The sequence below is a fragment of the Salmo salar genome, chromosome ssa15 (genome assembly GCF_905237065.1).
Source record: "Salmo salar chromosome ssa15, Ssal_v3.1, whole genome shotgun sequence".
In the NCBI taxonomy this organism is placed as follows: Eukaryota; Metazoa; Chordata; class Actinopteri; order Salmoniformes; family Salmonidae; genus Salmo; species Salmo salar.
This window is the reverse complement of record NC_059456.1, coordinates 41024549-41046012: the sequence shown is the minus strand read 5'-3', so window position 1 is coordinate 41046012 and position 21464 is coordinate 41024549. Positions and strand designations below refer to the sequence as shown.

The following is a 21464-nucleotide window of genomic DNA, read 5'->3' as shown; positions in this document are numbered from 1 at the left end:
AAAATAAGTCAATTCTGAATTCTTTGGCTTAGTTAAGAACAAATTGTCATCCAATAGGCTTTGATTACATTTACAATATCCCTGTCCACATGGAAATTCTGTAAGAGTTAAATGGAGGCCAATTAGATGGTGGTTCATTCGCATTCAGTCTCCTAAAACTTTGATGCCAGCAAGAACAATACTAGGAAGTAATTAAGCCATGTATATCTCACTAGGTCAGGGTTTTTCAACCTCCATATATCCACCACTTCTAATGTAGCCATGATCTTTGTGATCTAAACACCATGGGAACACACAGCTGTCATACCGCTCAGGAAGGAGATGCGTTCTGTCTCCTAGAGATGAACGTACTTTGGTGCGAAAACTGCAAATCAATCCCAGAACAACAGCAAAGGACCTTGTGAAGATGCTGGAGGAAATAGGTACAAAAGTATCTATATCCACAGTAAAATGAGTCCCTATATCGACATAACCTGAAAGGTCGCTCAGCAAGGGCGAAGCCATAAAAAAGCCAGACTACGGTTTGCAACTGCACATGGGGACAAAGATCGTACTTTTTGGAGAAATGTCCTCTGGTCTGATGAAACAAAAATAGAACTGTTTGGCCATAATGACTATCGTTATGTTTGGAGGAAAAAGGGGGATGTTTGCAAGCCGAAGAACACCATCTAAACCGTGAAGCACGGGGGTAGCAGCATCATGTTGTGGGGGTGCCTTGCTGCAGGAGGGACTGGTGCACTTCACAAAATAGATGGCATCATGAGGGAAAAAAATGATGTGGATACATTGAAGTAACATCTCAAGACATCATTCGGGAAGATAAAGCTTGGTCGCAAATCGGTCTTCCAAATGGACAACGACACCAAGCATACTTCCAAGGTTGTGGCAAAATGGCTTAAGGAGAACAAAGTCAAGGTATTGGAGTGGCCATCACAAAGCCCTGACCTCAATCCTATAGAGAATTTGTGGGCAGAATTGAAAAAGCGTGTGCGAGCAAGGAGGCCTACAAACCTGACTCAGTTACACCAGCTCTGTCAGGAGGAATGAGCCAAAATTCACCCAAGTTATTGTGGGAAACTTGTGGAAGGCTACCCGAAACATTTGACCCAAGTTAAACAATTTAAAGGCAATGCTACCAAATACTAATTGAGTGTATGTGTCACGTCCTGACCAGTAATAGGGGTTATTTGTATTGTAGTTTGGTCAGGACGTGGCAGAGGGTATTTGTTTTATGTGGTTCGGGGTGGTGGTTTGCTTAGAAGGGTGTTTGATTTATTATTTCTGGGTTATGTTCTCTCTCTAGTTTAGTATTTCTATGTTAGGTAATTGGGTGTTGGACTCTCAATTGGAGGCAGGTGTTTGTAGTTGCCTTTGATTGAGAGTCCTATATATAGGTATGTGTTTTGTTTGTGTTTTTGTGGGAGATTGTTCTGTGTATAGCCTTGTGCCTTACCAAACTGTTATTCGTCGTTGTGTCTTTTTGTGTGCGTGTTTAGTTTGGTTTTTCCTTCTTTGTCCTATTAATAAAGAAGATGAGTGCACATTTCCCTGCTGCGTCTTGGTCCGCTTTTCCGACGACAACCGTTACAGTATGTAAACTTCTGACCCACTGGGAATGTGATGAAAGAAATAAAAGCTTAAATAATTCTGACATACTATTATTCTGACATTTCACATTTTTTAAATAAAGTGGTGATCCTAACTGACCTAAGACAGGGAATTTTTACTAGGATTGAATGTCAGGAATTGTGAAAAACTGAGTATAAATGTATTTGGCTAAGGTGTATGTATACTTCTGACTTCAACTGTATTTCTCCCAGTCCTTTTTCCACCCAACCGCATCTATATTTGTAGAGTGAGTTTCCTGTAAACAATAGATAGTATATTCTTCATCTTTTAGCCATGTAAAAATTTATATTTTTTTTATGATCTGCTAAGCCATTACAATTATAACTGTTTATAGTTAGTATTTCCCCACTTACCATAATGATACCCACGTTTCAATTATACTTACCACAACCAATGTTTGTAAACTTAGCATTAAAAAGCACCATGATGATTAAGTGTCCATATAGTGGTGCCATAATAATTTGCACTGTTAAGCATTCTGTGGCTGCAACATTGTAACCCTCCAATTGTCCTAATAGTCCACCTCCAATTGTCCTAAACCTCCCCCTATATCTAGGTCTGTTGTCACTAAGACCATCAGACCATCTCCCTGACTCATGACACACATCTTTGCATCCTAAGGCAAACCCTTGGCCGCCAATTGGCATTGGCCAGAGGGAAATATGGGCAGTCACATGATAACATAATTATCTATGATTATGCTTACGAGAACTAATCCAAATAACATGGAAAACTGTCAATTTTTTAAAAATAGTAACAATAATAGATTATATTAATAGAAATAATAACAGCACAATCTTATAAATGCATGATCATATTTAGAAAGTCATAGCAAGGCTATAAGCATGTCAGCCCAGCCTGCTCAGTTCATTGGATTCAAAGAGAAAACAACCTAAATATATCGCAAGACCAGTCCTTTTTTAAAAGTCCATTAGATGCAAGACATATTTCATGTAGTCCTCATATCCTGTTGTATTCTTAAAAAAAGAAGGAAAAAGGAACATCGATTCTAACGCCGCTAATGACTGCAAGTAAAGATTTTTCTTAGGCATCACACTGCCCATAAAGGAATACCCAAGTTTAACTTACATGATACACATGGGAAACAGTTGCGCATGAAAAACCTAGCAGCACTACAGTTCTTGACAGTAACCGTTGCGCCTGGCACCTACTACCATACCCCTTTCAACGGCACGTACATTTTTTGTCTTGCCCATTCACCCTCTGAATGGCACACATACACAATCCATGTCTCAATTATCTAAATACTTAACAATCCTTCTTTAAACTGTGTCCTCCCCTTCATCTACACTGGTTGGATTTAACAGCGGACATCAATAAGGGCTCATAGCTTTCAGGAGGATTCACCTGGTCAGTCTATGTCATGGAAAGAGCAGATGTTTCTAATGTTTTGTACACTCAGTGTATATTTAGGTGAGCCACTTACAACTTCTTGGTGGTTTTGGTGCACATCCAGATGGGTCCCATCATGTTGTTGGTCAGTCCATTGGCAGCCTTACCATGGTATCAGGTTTGACTTGAATGAGTGATAAAAAAATAAGACAAGTCAGCCAAAAGTCCATATTTAGCTTGTCATTTGTCTCAGAGACTGGACATTGATAAGATGGCGCCAACAGAGAGGGCTGTCTCGCTTCTAGTCCTTAGGAAACTTTGCAGTATTTAGTTTTTCTATGTATTATTTCTTACATTATTAGCCCAGAAAATCTTAAGCGTTATTACATACAGCTGGCAAAAACTATTGGATATCAAAGCAACGTTAACTTACCAGCACCTTGACCAAGAATACGACTTTCCCGAATCGGATCCTTTGTCCGCACCATCCAGGGCATTTGAACTGATCCCAGAGGCCGGCCCAAAACAACGCTGCCAGACAAGAGGAAGACAGAGCAGTCTTCTGGTCAGACTTCGGAGGCGTGCACACCACCCACCGCTTCAGAGTATATTACTCGCTAATGTCCAGTCCCTAGATAACAAGGTCGACAAAATTAGGGCAAGGGTTGTTTTCCAGAGAGACATCAGGGATTGTAACATACTCTGTTTCACGGAAACATGGCTCTCTCAGGATATACTGTCAGAGTCAGTAAAGCTACCTGGATTCTCAGTGCATCTCCCCGACAGGAATAAACATCTCTCCGGGAAGAAGAAGGGCGGGGGTGTATGTTTCATGATTAACGACTCATGGTGTAACTGTAACAACATACAGGAACTCAAGTCCTTTTGTACACCTGACCTAGAATTTAACAAAGCAAATTTGAGAACAAGGCTACCTAAATTCTATCAGCACTCGTGCTGGAAATACGCTGGACCACAGTTACTCTAACTTCCGCGATGCATACAAGGCCCCCCCACCCTCTTTCGGCAAATCTGACCATGACTCCATTTTGCTCCTCCCTTCCTATAGGCAGAACCTCAAACAGGATGTACCCATGCTAAGGACTATTCAATGCTGGTCTGACCAATCGGAATCCACACTTCAAGATGGTTTTGATCACGCTGACTGGGAAATGTTCCGGATAGCCTCAGAGAATAATATTGACGTATACGCTGATTCGGTGAGTGAGTTTATAAGGAAATGTATAGGATATGTTGTACCCACTGTGACTATGAAAACCTACCCTAACCAGAAACCGTGGACAGATTGTGGCATTCGCGCAAAACTGAAAGCGCGAACCATCGCATTTAACCATGGAAAGGAGACTGGGAATATGGCCGAATACAAACAGTATACTTATTCCCTCCGCAAGGCAATCAAACAAGCACAATGTGAGTATAGAGACAAAGTGGAGTTGCAATTCAACAGCTCAGACACAAGACGTATGTGGCAGGGTCAACAGTCAATCATGTACTACAAAAGGAAAACCAGCCACGTCATGGACACCGACATCTTGCTTCCAGACAAACTAAACACCTTCTTTGCCCGCTTTGAGGATAATACAGTGCCACCGACGCGGCCCACTACCAAGGACTGTGGGCTCTCCTTCTCTATGGCCAATGTGGGTAAGACTTGGGTAACCCTCGCAAGGCTGCCAGTCCACACGGCATCCCTAGCCGCCTCCTCAGAGCATGCGCAGACCAGCTGGCTGGTGTGTTCACGGACATATTCAATCTCTCCCTATCCCAGTCTGCTGTCCCGACATGCTTCAAGATGGTCACCATTGTTCCTGTACCCAAGAAGGTAACTGAACTAAATGATTATCGCCCCGTAGCACTCACTTCTGTCATCATGAAGTGCTCTGAGACTAGTGAAAGATCATATCACCACCAGGATCAGATTACAGTTGGTCTGCTCTACAGAACCCTCTCTCCACCACAGAGGGGAAGAGGGGTGAAGTTGGCCGTTTTATGAAGGTCGTAAATACCTTTAAGAAACTTTCTCTTCCTTGTCATGCAATATTGAGGGAAAGAAACCTCTGTAGAACAAAGGAAGTCCTCCCGCCAAAAACTCCAACATCAACAGATTTGGGAATGAAACAACATTTCCCTTCGTCCAAACAGCTTGAGTGGTTTAAAGAACAATTGTCAGATCAGTTGTGTTTTGGGATCCCATGAAGGACAGTATAACTGTATCTCTGAATGTGTATATTTCCCAGTGATCAGGGCCACACCCAAATGTTGGGAACTGATATGATATGTAATGTGATGTTAGCCTTCTAAATGACATAATTGTTTTTCATATGAAGGTTTAACCAAGTCAGTGGCCACGCCCACATGAACACAGACATTTCGAAAAAAGGAGGGGACGTCCCTTTTCCCTGAGTGCTTAAAGAGCATAGCTTAAATAGCACTCATGACAAAATGTACATTTAGTCAAGAAAACGCAGGGACGGTAGTCCCCACGTTGAAATGGCTACGACTCTATAGACCAGAGAGCATGGAGCTGGTTAAGAAGACTACACATTCACAGTCTGCAGCTGTATTTTTTAGTTTTTTTACCTTTATTTAACTAGGCAAGTCAGTTAAGAACAAATTCTTATTTTCAATGACGGCCTAGGAACAGTGGGTTAACTGCCTGTTCAGGGGCAGAACGACAGATTTGTACCTTGTCAGCTCGGGGATTCGAACTTGCAACCTTTCGGTTACTAGTCCAACACTCTAATCACTAGGCTATCCTTTATATGTGAAATAGTTTAGTAAACTCGCCTGAGGACGAGAGGAGAACACTTCCCTATCGAACAACCGAATGGTACTCTGTAAGATCCATTCTGGAGAACATTTCCCTCTCGAACGACCATTGGTACACCTGACGTATCCATTATAACAGACAGAAACTACGAAAGACTTTGATCTCTGGTGGACAAACCAAAGACTTTCTGTCGAATTACTCCCCAGACGGATCGAGTGTTTTCAACAGAGAGACAGCAAAGACAGACACACGTAAATATGTAAATTGTAATTATTTTCGAATGAGCAGCTGTTCATGTGCAAAGTATTAGCATTTCCATGAGCATAGTTATTAGCTCTGTGTACGATAGTGGAGTCCTTTGTCTTTTCTCCCGCTCTTTCTTACCTGCCCCTCCCTTTTCATTTGGTGTAACAAGCCATCATATCGGTTTAGTCCACTAGGGCCTTTTCATTGTATCATGAAAGTAACCAATGTATAACCTATCCTGTGTGCGTATATGTATTTCTGTGTGATTATTTAGTTAGTTAATAAATAAATAATTGATCCAATTGGTATATCACTGATTCATAATTTATGCTAGGGTTGGTGCAGATATCCAAAAGTTTGACATTCAGTATATGATGGATGAGGTAATAATACATGAATAAGTGACTGTAATCGATAAGATATGAAACTATCTGAATAGAGTTCAATTAAGGAAATAGTAACTCTTTAAACAACATTTTCCCAAGGTGCCCCGACTTCCTAGTTAATTAATGTTTACATGATTTGTTTAATCATGTAATAATTACACAGAGAATTGATTTGATAATATAAGTCTCCACATTAATGATAGTCCAAGACACGACACACCCTAGACCCACTTCAATTTACTTACCGCCCCAATAGGTCCATAGACGATGCAATTGCCATCACACTGCACACTGCCCCATCCCATCTGGACAAGAGGAATACCTATGTAAGAAAGCTGTTCATTGACTATAGCTCAGCATTCAACACCATACTACCCTCTAAGCTCATCATTAAGCTTGAGGCCCTGGGTTTCAACCCCACCCTGTGCAATTGGGTCCTGGACTTCCTGACGGGCCGCCCCCAGGTGGTGAAGGTAGGAAACAACATCTCCACTTTGCTGATCCTCAACACTGGGGCCCCACAAGGGTGTGTGCTCAGCCCTCTCCTGTACTCCCTGTTCATCCATGACTGCGTGGCCATGCACGCCTCCAACTCAATCATCAAGTTTGCAGACGACACAACAGTAGTAGGCTTGATTACCAACAATGACGAGACAGCCTACAGGGAGGAGCTGAGGACTCTTGGAGTGTGGTGTCAGGAAAATAACCTCTCACTCAACTTCAACAAAACAAAGGAGATGATTGTGGACTCCAGGAAACAGCAGAGGGAGCACCCTCCTATCCACATCGACGGGATAGCAGTGGAGTGGAAAAGGTGGAAAGTTTTAAGTTCCTCCGCGTACACATCACGGACAAACTGGAGGCTGAAGAAATGTGGCTTGTCACCTACAACCGTCAAACCTTTACAGATGCACAATTGAGAGCATCCTGTCGGGCTGTATCACCGCCTGGTATGGCAACTGCACCGCCCACAACCGCAGGGCTCTCCAGAGGGTGGTGCGGTCTGCACAACACATCACCGGGGGTAAACTACCTGCCCTCCAGGACACCTACACCACCCGATGTCACAGGAAGGCCAAAAAGATCATCAAGGGCAACAACCACCCGAGCCACTGCCTGTTCACCACACTAACATCCAGAAGGCGAGGTCAGTACAGGTGCATCCAAGCTGGGACCAAGAGACGCAAAAACATCTATCTCAAGGCCATTAGACTGTTAACAACCATCAATAGCACAGACAGGCTGCTACCTACATACAGACTTGAAATCATTGGCCGAAATCATTGGTGTTTAAAGTTAGTTTTATACTGGATATTCAGATATCTCGTCAATAGCCATTGAACCAAGCATGCCATGACAATTGTATATTCTGAATCAGGGGAGGTTTGATTTTTTTTTTTATAACTGCTAGTAGTTAGCACCAAATATTTTGTGGATTGTTCTCCATCCTTAGGTATCTGTTGTGGAATTGTTAGATATTACTTGTTAGATATTGCTGCACTGTCGGAACTAGAAGCACAAGCATTTCACTACACCAGCAATAACATCTGCTAACCGTGTCTATGTGACCAATAAAATGTGATTTGATCTAGATGGCAAAATCCCTCCCAATATCTCTCTGTTTTTCTGCAAGTCTATGTATCACAACCTACTGCTAAAAAAACTGTACTCACAAGACCTCAGGAAATGCGTTGAATCTAAGGTCTTTCGTTGGCGTGCCTCAGCTCCAAGTCTGTCTTCTTGAGTATCTTCATCCTCACTTTCCTCCTCCTCAGTCTTTATTTTCTGGAACAAAGTCCTTATCCTTTGCGGTGTTGTCACTTTTAAAATTAGGAGCTTTGCTGTTCTTGCTCTTGCCTCTAGTCTGTTTCTGGGGCTGGGTTGAGCTGGGGCTGGGGCCTGTGCTAGACTCCCAGTCATTCTGAGTAGCATTGTTAGGTTGGTTGTAAACCTCCTTGGTCTGGGTGTGAAGGTACTGCAATGCACTGAAACAGAACAGAGGCATAAACAATGGGTCAATGTAGCATGACATTTTTAAAACTCGTAAATGTTAATTGTTTTAAATGTGTAGACAATGTTTGATTTGGTTGGGTACCCCCATGGCCTCGGAGTCGCTACCCTGTTTGCTCAACTTCTGGGCAATGGTTGCCATTAACTGCCTAGACAACCTTACGGAGCACCTCTTCTTTATCACAGAAAGCCTAGACAACGTCACTGAGCAACTCTTTTTGGTGAGAGGCAGGCTCAACAGCCTGTGCAACTTTCTGTCACAGGCATACAGTCCTACTGCATACTTGAGAGAGAGTGTGTGTGTGTGTGTGTGTGTGTGTGTGTGTGTGTGTGTGTGTGTGTGTGTGTGTGTGTGTGTGTGTGTGTGTGTGTCGGACTTCACCAATTGAAACATGGGACAGTGGATAGATCATTTGTACATTTCACAACATGACTGTGCAATGCAGATTGGATAATAAGCTTCCCAACTAGCACAGTGGTTCTTGGCAGATTCCGGGTGAGAGTCGGGGCACTCGGCTGAGAGTCAGACCTGGCCGATGTCATGTGGCCTTAGGCAGTATTACTTATGGCTAGGAGGCGGGGATTGAGCTCGGCCGATTCCGGTGTGAGTTATCTGGCCCAAAAGTATTACTTGGATCTCGGGCTGATTGGGGCTACTCTCTGGCAAATGATTACATGGGCTGCTTTATATAATTAAAACTACATTATTTATTTATTTTTCCATATTTTCTCATTGTTTCTGTGATCAAAAAATACAATTAACATTTAAATGAAATTCTTTAAGAGTCCTGTTTAAGTTGTATTTTAGTATTTTGATACTTTGTGCATTGATAAGCAATTCAAACTTTGTGGATGGAGCCTCCCGAGTGGTGCAGCAGTCTAAGACACTACATGTTGCTACATATGCTAGTTCGATACTCGTGCCAGTTGTACGGTGTTTCCTCTGACATAACATTTTTTTGGTGGATGGGTATAATTTGTATGCATAATTCTGGGGCCGATTCTGGGCAGTCATTCATTTTGATTCCGGGCCGGGTCCAACACCCGATTCCGGCCGGATTCAATCAGTTCCGGCCCCCCGGAAGAGGGAAGCTTCTGGGCCGATTCCTCATCGCTAGCTGGGTTGCTTACTAACTGTGGCTTTTGGCTAGTTCACATCACCCATCTTTGGCAGGTGACCTGAGGGCAAATGTATGTAGTTAGCTAGCGTACCTCCATGTGGAAGCAAGGGGCACTGACTGATTTGCATCGCCTGATTGATTGATTCACAATCGATAAGTTGAATAACGTTACCAGTTGTAGAAACTGAAACATTTACACTTATAGCTAACAAACCTGGCGAACTGTATTTTTATGGTATAACAAAAAAATGATACTTACACCCTTGCTACAGCAAGTTTTTGTAGGAAGTGTCCAGTGTTATCGTTCCCCAGTTGACTCGCGCCTATCCGCTAACTCCCGGTTCGATTCCCCACGCTCGTGACAAATATGGTTAAATTACATTGGATTGAATACAGAGCCACAGTCACATAATTTACAAATTATAGTTACCGATTACGCCTTCTTTCAAGTCCCATTTGCTGCTGACAGCAACTTTGATTAGGCCCTTATCTATGGATTTCACATGACTGGGCAGGGGCGAAGCCATGGGTGGGCCTGGGAGGATATAGGCAATCCCACTGCGGGAGCCAGGCCCAGCCAATCAGAATTAGTTTTCCCCATAAAAGGGCTTTATTACCCCTCAAATGATCCCGCAGGTGAAGAAGCCGGGTGTGAAGATCCTGGGCTGGTGTGGTTACACGTGGTCTGCGGTTGTGAGACCAGTTGGATGTACTGTGAAATTCTCTAAAATGATGTTGGTGGTAGAGAAATTAACATTAAATTATCTGGCAACAGCTCTGTTTGACATTCCTGCAATCAGCATGCCAATTGCACACTGCCTCAAAACTTGAGACATTTGTGGCATTGTGTTGTGTGACAAAACTGCACATTTCAGAGTGGCCTTTTATTGCCCCCAGCACAAGCTGCACCTGTGTAATGATCATGCAGTTTAACCAGCTTCTTGATATGTCACACCTGGTGGATGGATTATCTTGGCAAAGGAGAAATGCTCACTAACAGGGATGTAAACAAAATTGTGCACAGAATTTGAGAGAGATAAGCTTTTTGTACACATGGAACATTTCTGGGATCTTTTATGTCAGCTCATGAAACCAACACCTCACATTTTTGTTCAGTAATATATTGCCTTTCTGCATGGCTGTGAAACTCATTTCTGCCACAAAAGTACTGAAGTGAATAGAACCAGAGCTTGTTCAGGCGGCGCATCACTTATCTTTAATTTAACACCTGCAGTTGTTGTAGAATACGGTTTGTTTACTGTGTAAGACAATGGCAAAATGAGAATGGAAAATTAGTAGAATTATGTAAATATTTTTATTTCACCTGTTGATATAGCTAACACTGCTGGTAGTTAAAAATAGCAGTACATTACAGTACTTCTAAAAAAAGGTATAACGCAGTTTTCTAATCTTGAAACAATAGTTTTTCCATTAATAGAAATGTACACAAATGGTGAATTGAAGTGTGTTCCCTTTCATTTGACTAACAACAGTTGGTTCATTAAACACTGAACACAACTCATCTCAAGAAGCAGTGTCTAATGCCAGACAAAACAAATTATGGCATGCTTGTCAACTTTCACAAGGTTGGGTTATGGGAATATGCCTATGATTAGACTGAGCAGTTCATTTCAGTCAATATAAAAGTGCATGCACTATGCCTGTTTCTGTTACAGGAATCACGGACGCAAGCAGAATCTTTGATCTGAAAGACATTGGTTGTCTGTGTAAAATTTTCTAAGCCATCAAATAGGGAAACCCAATTGTTAACAATCAATTTGTTAGGGATCATTAAAAAAATTAAGGGCAGCTTCATTATTCAAACGTAAGTAAAACAGATTAATCTATTCAAAACCTTAAACAGAAGCGCACTGACAAATCTTAACAGGAGAAGAAAAAACAAAATACAATCATACAGCAGAGGGGCACAAAGGGAGTAAATAAAATGACAAATGCATCTATTTCCATCTGGACTGTACATCCACAAACAATGCAGCGTTAACACATCACGGACAACTATAACCGACAACCACCGTATTTCAAATTCATCCTGCGTTAACATATCACAATCCATGATATAAAATGCAGACTACATTAACACCACATGCTATGGTTAAATATGCATTGTAAAGAAGAGGTCTGATAACAGTTAAGTTATAATAAGGAGTTGTATGAAATAATAAATCCATACACTAGGCACAATCTTTATCGAGGAACACAAGCCTACCGATAATAGGGGCTAAATAAAGTCTAAGTAAACACGTCAGAAAACAAAAAAGTTATAAATCTTATTAAAATGATAAGACACATTAAAAGTTGGCTAAGATGATCTCATAGTTACAGTTGAAACACAGACTACACATCCCAGGACCAATGCAGAATGCATTTCTATCTGAACGTTCTGTAACGTTGCACCCTCCTGAACGGACCCCTGATCTGAAGTCAGGTGATCAAACCGAACTATAGGTTGCTTCTGGGTCGCTTGGCGGCTTCAGGGTGGGTCTCGATGATACTGGGTCTCTGCAGTGCCCATTGGTCAACGTTGTGTCTCTGGCCCTCAGGCTCCTCTGTCTCTGATCCGCTGCTGGAGCTGCCACTGCTGCTACTGCTGGAATGGTCACTGCCAGTGAAGTCATAGCAGTCCTTCTCCTTCCCTCTCCCCTTCCCCCTCCTCTTCCCCTCTGCTGCCTCAGGGTTGACCTGCAGGGCCGACTCGGGCACCGCTGGTGGGGGTCCCATCTGCATGTCCTGCCAGGGCTCCAGGATGGGGGTGAAGACATGGAGGGTCTGCTGCTGGAGCTGGTCAGTGGGGTCATTCACAGTGCTGTGCACCTTGGGCTTGGTCTTCAGGACCTTATCAAAGTTCTTGGATTTTGAGGTCACCACAAACCAGTCCTAAGAAAACACAGGACAATGGAAATTAGTATAGTATGCCACCAAAAAGCACTACAACATGAATTTTTGCAGTACTTTATTCATATGGCAAAACAGTATACATTAATATGATACAGTAGGTCATCATGGAGGTTAAAAGTCTAAAACAAATACATTTCTTACCTGGGAGTGGACAGAGTTGATGTGGTACTTCACCCCACTCTCTGAGTTGAACTCTTTCTTACAGATCAGGCATTTGTATTTCCCTGCTTCAAAGTCCCCCTGCATAATGAGAGAAAAAATTCGGTTGAATTAGATGCTTAATAATGGATTCAATTCCTGTGCATACATCAGATTTTTATGCTTTTGACTCAGTTTCAGCTGAATAACTTTCCCTGTCTTCTGGATACGTTGCAGTACTTGGAAGTGAAAGACAGCAGAACAGTGAGAGTAAATCTATTCCATACCCTTCCACAGAGCCCAAGGTGAGCCTTCAATCCAGACACACTGGTGTAGACCGAGCCGCAGCCCTGAGGGAAACCAGAAAGTTTACTAGTCACATTATACAGTGGGGGAAAAAAGTATTTGATCCCCTGCTGATTTTGTACGTTTGCCCACTGACAAAGAAAGTATCAGTCTATAATTTTAATGGTAGGTTTATTTCAACAGTGAGAGACAGAATAACAACAAAAATATCCAGAAAAACGCATGTCAGAAATGTTATAAATTGATTTGCATTTTAATGAGGGAAATAAGTATTTGACCCCCTCTCAAATCAGAAAGATTTCTGGCTCCCAGGTGTCTTTTATACAGGTAACGAGCTGAGATTAGGAGCACACTCTTAAAGGAAGTGCTCCTGAACGCAGCTTGCTACCTGTAAAAAAGACACCTGTCCACAGAAGCAATCAATCAGATTCCAAACTCTCCACCATGGCCAAGACCAAAGAGCTCTCCAAGGATGTCAGGGACAAGATTGTAGACCTACACAAGGCTGGAATGGGCTACAAGATCATCGCCAAGCAGCTTGGTGAGAAGGTGACAACAGTTGGTGAAAAGAACTGTCAATATCCCTCGGCCTGGGGCTCCATGCAAGATCTCACCTCGTGGAGTTGCAATGATCATGAGAACGGTGAGGAATCAGCCCAGAACTACACGGGAGGATCTTGTTAATGATCTCAAGGCAGCTGGGACCATAGTCACCAAGAAAACAATTGGTAACACACTACGCCGTGAAGGACTGAAATCCTGCAGCGCCCGCAAGGTCCCCCTGCTCAAGAAAGCACATATACATGCCCGTCTGAAGTTTGCCAATGAACATCTGAATGACTCAAAGGACAACTGGTGAAAGTGTTGTGGTCAGATGAGACCAAAATGGAGCTCTTTGACATCAACTCAACTCGCCGTGTTTGGAGGAGGAGGAATGCTGCCTATGACCCCAAGAACACCATCTCCACCGTCAAACATGGAGGTGGAAACACTATGCTTTGGGGTGTTTTTCTGCTAAGGGGACAGGACAACTTCACCGCATCAAAGGGACGATGGACGGGGCCATGTACCGTCAAATCTTGGGTGAGAACCTCCTTCCTTCAGCCAGGGCATTGAAAATGGGTCGTGGATGGGTATTCCAGCATGACAATGACCCAAAACACACGGCCAAGGCAACAAAGGAGTGGCTCAAGAAGAAGCACATTAAGGTCCTGGAGTGGCCTAGCCAGTCTCCAGACCTTAATCCCATAGAAAATCTGTGGAGGGAACTGAACGTTCGAGTTGCCAAACGTCAGCCTCGAAACCTTAATGACGTGGAGAAGATCTGCAAAGAGGAGTGGAACAAAATCCCTCCTGAGATGTGCACAAACCTGGTGGCCAACTACAAGAAACGTCTGACCTCTGTGATTGCCAACAAGGGTTTTGCCACCAAGTACTAAGTCATGTTTTGCAGAGGGGTCAAATACTTATTTCCCTCATTAAAATGCAAATAATTTTATAACATTTTTGAAATGCGTTTTTCTGGATTTTTTTGATGTTATTCTGTCTCTCACTGTTCAAATAAACCTACTATTAAAATTATAGACTGATCATTTCTTTGTAAGTGGGCCAACGTACAAAATCAGCACAAGTATATTACAGTGAGCAACATCTCAACTATACGCAATATGGGATAAAAGATCATTTAAAAAACGATGGGTCGTACCAGGTTTGGGCACTGCACTTTTTTTTGCAGCTTCACTTCGTTTTTCCACTTCCGAAGGACCTCCTGACTGAAGGCAGGCAGCCCTGGGCGGGCATATCTCAGCTGTGGAACCCATCAGAAAAAGAATGGTTAATCTGGAGGTCAATGTATCCACAGGAACAGATACAGTACATGAGCACAGATCTAGGACCATCTTAGTGTTGAAGTGTCCTCACCTTCTTATCGTCTGGGACAAGGTCTCCGATGACCTTCCTCTTGGGCCACTCCTTGGCCAGCTCGTCGTTAGCAATCTCCTGTAGGTGGAAAAAGGCCACCTGGGCTGACATGCGTTTGACCCGGCCGCTGGGTGTCCTCTCAGGGTTGGGCTCTCTCTGGGCCTTCACCTCCTCCTCCTCTGCATTCTGAGGCACCTGTGGGGGAGAGGGAGACAGCTGTCTATCATCTCCCATTCAAGAGAAGCTCAAATAATTTAGGCAGGATGAGAAATTAGCTTAAAAAAAGAGACCAAGGAATGGGGTGCTCTGGGAAATTGAGTGGGTGGATATACTGAGAAATATTTGTGACATTGAAGTTGCCAGAATGTAACTGCTACAGATTGTGAGCACAATGGCATGTTGTGCGATGGAATGTCACCCAGTGAATTATAACCTTGAAAGACTGTCTTATTAGTTAGTGGACAAGTGTATAGTGTAAAACAGGATTCCCCAACTGGTAGCTCCCAGGACGAATTTGGCGCACGGGTGATTTTATTTGACCCCACCAAGTTCTGGATTGTTGGACATAAAACACTGTAAAAACACCAGGAAATCAGCTCCAATTGATTATAATTTTGGAAATCTGTTCCAAAGTATTCCTACGCAAAATAGAGAGATGTGATCATATACAAATGTAAGCAAGGTTTAAAATGATTGTTTTATTCAAATATTATATCTGTTTCTGATTATTGCGGTCTACAAATGATTTGCAATTTTGTCTCCCCCCCACCCCTGAATCTAGTTGAAGATCACTACTGTAAAGGCAGTGCAATATAGCGAACTCACTGGTGCGTGCTCCGACTTGAGGTGGTACTCCAGGCCTGCCTTGGACTTGTAGACCTTGCCACAGTGTTGGCAGTTGAGAAGCAGCTTTTCCAGCTCAGACTCCTTTTTCCCACATTTCTTCATGTGGTACAGGTAACCCATGATGCTGGTGAAACTACCAGTGCAGCCCTGTAATGTAACACAGTCCTTTAGAGTGAAACACATCTATAGTTCCCATGTACCAACGATGTAGACTATGAAATCATAGACCTACAGCACCAGTCAAAGGTTTGGACACACCTATTCATTCCAGGGTTTTTCTTTATTTTCACTATTTTCTACATTGCAGAATAAAAGTGAAGACATCAAAACTATGAAATAACACATATGGAATCATGTGGCAACCAAAAAAAAGTGTTCAACAAAACAAAATATATGTTATATATTAGATTCTTCAAAGTAGCCACACTTTGCTTTGATGACAGCTTTGCACACACTTGGCATTCTCTCAACCAGCTTCATGAGGAAGTCACCTGGAATGCATTTAAATTAAAACAGGTGTGCCGTGTTAAAAAGTTAACTTAATGCGTTTGCGCCAATCATTTGTGTTGTGGCAAGGTAGGGGTTGTATACAGAAGATAACCCTATTTTGGTAAAAGACCAAGTCCATATTATGGCAATAAGCAAAGAGAAAAGACAGTCCATCATTACTTTAAGAAATAAAGGTCAGACAATGTGGAAAAGTGCAGTCGCAAAAACCATCAAGCGCTATGATGAAACTGGCTCTCACGAGGACCGCCACAGGAAAGGAAGACCCAGAGTTATCGCTGATGCAGAGGATAAGTTCAGTAGAGTTACCAGCCTCAGAAATTGCAGTCCAAATAAATGCATCACAGAGTTCAAGTAACAGACACATCTCAACATCAACTGTTCAGAGGATACTGCGTAAATCAGGCCTTCATGGTCGAATTGCTGCGTAGAAACCACCACTAAAGGACACCAATAAGAAGAAGACTTGCTTGGGCCAAGAAACACGAGCAATGGACATTAGACTGGCAGAAATCTGTCCTTTGGTCTGACGAGTACAAATGTTAGATTTTTGGTTACAACCGGCGTGTCTTTGTGAGACGCAGAGTAGGGGAACGGATGATCGCCGCATGTGTGGTTCCCACCGTGAAGCATGGAGGAGGAGGAGTGACGGTGCTTTGCTGATAACACCATCTGTGATTTATTTAGAATTCAAGGCACACTTAAGCAGCATGGCTACCACAGCCTTCTGCAGCCATATGCCATCCCATCTGGTTAGCTCTTAGTGGGACTGACTATCATTTGTTTTTCAACAGGACAATGACCAAACACACCTCCAGGCTGTGTAAGGGCTATTTGACCAATAAGGAGAGTAATGGAGTGCTGCATCTGATGACCTGGCCTCCACAATCACACGACCTCAACCCAATTGAGATGGTTAGGGATGAGTTGGACCGCAGAGTGAAGGAAAAGTAGCCAACAAGTGCTCAGTATATGTGGGAACTCCTTCAAGATTGTTGGAAAAGCATTCCAGGTGAAGCTGATCGAGAGAATGCCAAGAGAGTGCAAAGCTGTCATCGAGGCAAAGGGTGGCTACTTTGAAGAATCTAAAATAGAAAATATATTTGTTTAACACTTTGGGTTACTAAATGATTCCATATGTGTTATTACATAGTTTTGATGTCTTCACTATTATTCTACAACGTAGAAAATAGTAAAAATAAAGAAGAACCTTGGAATGAGTAGGTGTATCCAAACTTTTGACTGGTACTGTATGTCAGAACATTGTTAATGTGAGAGGCAACCAGAATGCCTAGGGAGACTACCAACAATGCTTAATGTGACATCTGTACTGGAATTTCAGATACAGACGCCATCAAGGAATCATACCTCTTTCGAGCATTTTAATTTGCCCATCCTTTTCAGCACCTTCCTCAATTTTTCCTTCATGGACTGGTCATCCAGGCCATTTATGTCATCTGGTGAGGGCTGGAAAAACAAGATAGTTAACACCAATGTCAACATGAAACACACCAAAACCAGCGTCAGATGGGAGAATGGCCTTACCAGGTTATTGTGGTCTGCCATGATGTGGTACTTCATTCCCGTGGAAGACTTCAGTTGTTTCCCACATTGCTGACACGTGAAGGGATTCTACAAAGAACACATTAGTTTTGTTTTTGAGATTCAGTTGAACCAAGTGCAAGTGCAACATGGGAGGCTATTATTGTGAGTACAGCACAGACACACACCAATCTGCAGCTCTCCATATGTTTCTTTAGTCCATCCACAGTCTTCCTGCTCACACTTTTACACTTGGGGCACGTGACTCGCCCTTTGCCCAGGATCATCAGCTGCCACCTCTCTTCTTGACTTCCTGTTCCACACAGGAAGTGGAGTGTTTTTTATTATTGTACAAGTCGAATAAGGAACAATACCTACCTTTACAATGTAATTACCCAAGTATTACGTAACATTGTTAATACAACATGGTTACTAAAGTAATTACAGTGTTATTACACAGGTATAGGATGAACTAATGTAAAGTGTTGCCAGGGAATGAATCTATGGTGATATTTTGTTTGCTAATCCTTTGTTCTCTCACCTGGGGGGTAGACTGGGGGTTCCTTCTTGGTTGTGAAGGTGAAGACTTTAGATTTCTCTTCCTCGGTAGGCTCTGCTGGGTGACTGTGACTGCTCTGGATAGTTACACCTCCAATAGAGTGACTTCTATGAACATGTCCACCTACAACAGAGTAACTGCTCTGGACAAGTTCACCTCCAATAGGGTAACTGCTCTGGAGATGTCCACATCCAATAGAGTGATTGCACTGGACATGTCCACCTCCAACCAAGTGACCGCTGTCCACATGGCTATGGACATGCCGACCTCCAACCGAGTGACTGCTGTCAACATGGCTATGGGCATGTCCACCTCCTACCAAGTGACCGCTGTCGACATGGCTATGGACATGCCGACCTCCAACCGAGTGACCGCTGTCAACATGGCTATGGGCATGTCCACCTCCTACCAAGTGACCGCTGTCAAAATGGCTATGGACATGTCCACCTCCTACCAAGTGACCGCTGTCGACATGGCTATGGACATGTCCACCTCCTACCAAGTGACTGCTGTCAAAATGGCTATGGGTATGTCCACCTCCTACCAAGTGACCGCTGTAGACATTGCTATGCCCACCTCCCACTGAGTGACCGCTATGGACATGGCTATGAACATGCCCACCTCCAACAGGAACTGGAACTGCATCAAAGGAAACATTCAACATTAACTAAAACTTGAATACCTGTTTATAAGAGAAAGGGTCAGAAAACAAGAAAGTGATGGTTGCAACATAACTACCTGACTGTCTCACTTCTTGAGGGAAATTTGTAACAGAAGGTGTGCTGTTGTTGTCCACCTCCACTCTACGTATTTTCTTAATCGCAAAATCGGAGGGCAGGTGTGGTTCCTGACCCCTGCCCTGGGCTCTGCCTGTGTCTGGGGCCTGGTTGGGCCAGCAGTCTTTAGCCACCAGCCTGTGAGGCAGTCTGGCAGAGGGTGGTGGAGGAGGAGGAAGCTCACCGTTGGCTACAGCCAGGCTGGAAGACACCACGGAGCAGCAGGACGTCTCGCTGGTTGAATCCTCCACACCAGAACCCAGAGAGACATTCTGCAGATCCTCATACCTAGACAGTGACACACAGCACCAAACTCACATGGCAACAACTACTCTGGTCAGCTTATGCACAGAGAAAACTCTGCACAAGCACAGACTATTTCCCAGATCAAATGCCTCTATCACCTATACACTTTGAACTTGTGGAGATCTGAGAATATTGGATGGGAAGGAGTCAGTGATGGGAAGGAAAATATACAGAAATGGGGAATTAAAATAAAGGAAACTCACAGTGGGCCCATTGACCTTTTTCTGCCGTATGATCTGTTCATCTTTTGGGTCGCCTGGGCATGGGGGTCATCATTCTATAATATTCAAGTACAGAACTGTAAAGCAAAGATCCAGTGTCCTACAGGACCTTACAAGGTTTATTGTGAACACTGCACTAAGGACCATCATATGTTGATGTAGAAGTGCTTAATGCTAAATCACTTCTAGATCATCATGATGGTTGTTATTTTAGTTTTCATGTTGAGGACTGGAATAGTGCACCCATGCTTTGGTAGGAACACTCATAATGGCCAAGTAGAACTGAAAGAAAAGACTGTTACTGTGTATTTATTCCTACCTTAGGTGGAACACCAATCATGCTCATCACACTCATATCTGACATCTTCTGGATAACTGTTGGATTATGGTCACATTTTCATTAGTTCATCTCGTTCCTTACAAAACACTAGTGAAGGAGCGTTTCCAAGACATTCTGCATGTAATACATAAATGAGACTCCACAGACAATAATAATGATGATTCAAGACATCTGCAATTGCAACTGGCCAGAGACAAATCTGGACATAATGTAATTTATCAATACTCTAAAGTTTGCTCAGTAAACTGACAATTTGTCAATCATCTAGTGACAGTGACGGTTTAGTGACATTTACCTGGTAGTGGAACACCACTTTTTTGTTTTGGCTGTGAAGCCTTCCTCTTCCTTGGCATATATGATGGTGACTTGTTTCCTTGTATGTGATGATGAAGTTGATGATGATCCATGACTGCAGTTGACCTGACCGATCAGTACTGCAACATATAACACAACACCAGGCCTGAATTATTCTATGACATAGTCCATCAATAGACATCATCACTATCACATAATTGATAAAAGGGCTTTAATATTATTTAGTCTGGGGAACATCTATTCTGTTAGTAATTTGATGTCCACATTAAGAAGAATCACGTGGCATACCAACCCTTATATGAACACAGGATTAGCCCGCGTGTGAATACAAAGGTAGGCCTAATATGAAATCCTTGGTTCTGTTTTGTTCAGTGCAGCAGTGTACCTTACTCGAGCAGTGTAGCAGTAGCAGTGTTTCTAGAGCCACAGCCACCATCATTTTCCACGAATAGTCACACGAAAAAGGGTAACGCTTGCTTTGCAGTGACGTTGCAGCAAATCTACACTCTGGATGCTGATATAATGTAAACTTTCTAACCGTGCACTACACGCGCTCAAACAACTTGGCTACAGTGTAGCCACCTACTGATTTAATTGTTTGATACACTTAACGTTACATTGTGAAACGTCTATCCGTACCGCACACTCCTTAGCAAGGTTAGCTACCATTCCTTCCTGTTTAAGTCCCCCTCTGTCATTTCCCCCCGACAACGATCCGCCTAACCACTCGTTGGATTCGGTTATTTGAATAGAAAGACCATCAAATGGCTATGCTGAAATTTTCAATAGGATATCTAATTAAAAATAATGCTCCGACAAACCCTATAGTATCAATTCTCCATATTGCATACCCTCTTTGAGATTACTTCATTCCCGAAACGCCCTCTTAGTGGAGACAACAAATGAGATTCCCATCTCATTCACCACGACTGTAAAGGGGGCGGTTACTTACAGCCATCCAGTACGAACCTTTTTTGTTGAGCGGAACGCAAAACAGATTCCAGATCAGTTATGTCTTCATATTACCTTACGATGGCTCCGCCTCCTAGTAGTATTCTAGCTCATCCAGACATAGCAGCTGGATGTAGGAAAAAAATTATGAAAACTAAAATGTGTTTTTTGGTCTTAATTTAAGGTTAGGGTTAGGCATAAGGTTAGCAGTGTGGTCAAGGTTAGGTTTAAAGTTAGGGTTAGGTTTAAAATCACATTTAAAGAAGATAGATTATAGAAATAGGC

The 21464-nt window shown here is 42.9% G+C and overlaps 1 protein-coding gene across 5 annotated transcripts; it reads right to left on the bottom strand.

The window, feature by feature from the left end:
* Positions 1-10832: 10832 nt before the first annotated feature.
* LOC106571438 (zinc finger protein 512) lies at positions 10833-21175 on the bottom strand. 5 transcript variants are annotated; one of them, XM_014144540.2, is made up of 15 exons: positions 21080-21175; positions 20209-20347; positions 19893-19948; positions 19556-19629; positions 19009-19334; positions 18253-18909; positions 17900-18024; positions 17715-17801; positions 17538-17636; positions 15642-15809; positions 14817-15011; positions 14602-14703; positions 12878-12940; positions 12594-12692; positions 10833-12431 (listed from the first exon to the last, which is right to left on the bottom strand). In XM_014144540.2, the coding sequence occupies exons 2-15, from the start codon at positions 20318-20320 to the stop codon at positions 11997-11999; spliced, it is 2598 nt and encodes an 865-aa protein (XP_014000015.2). In that variant the 5' UTR covers positions 20321-20347; positions 21080-21175; the 3' UTR covers positions 10833-11996. The 5 variants fall into 5 exon arrangements, with proteins under 5 accessions (XP_014000015.2, XP_014000017.2, XP_014000013.2 ...); XM_014144542.2 differs by having other exon boundaries at positions 21050-21099; XM_014144538.2 differs by lacking the exon at positions 21080-21175 and adding an exon at positions 20521-21073.
* Positions 21176-21464: the final 289 nt, after the last annotated feature.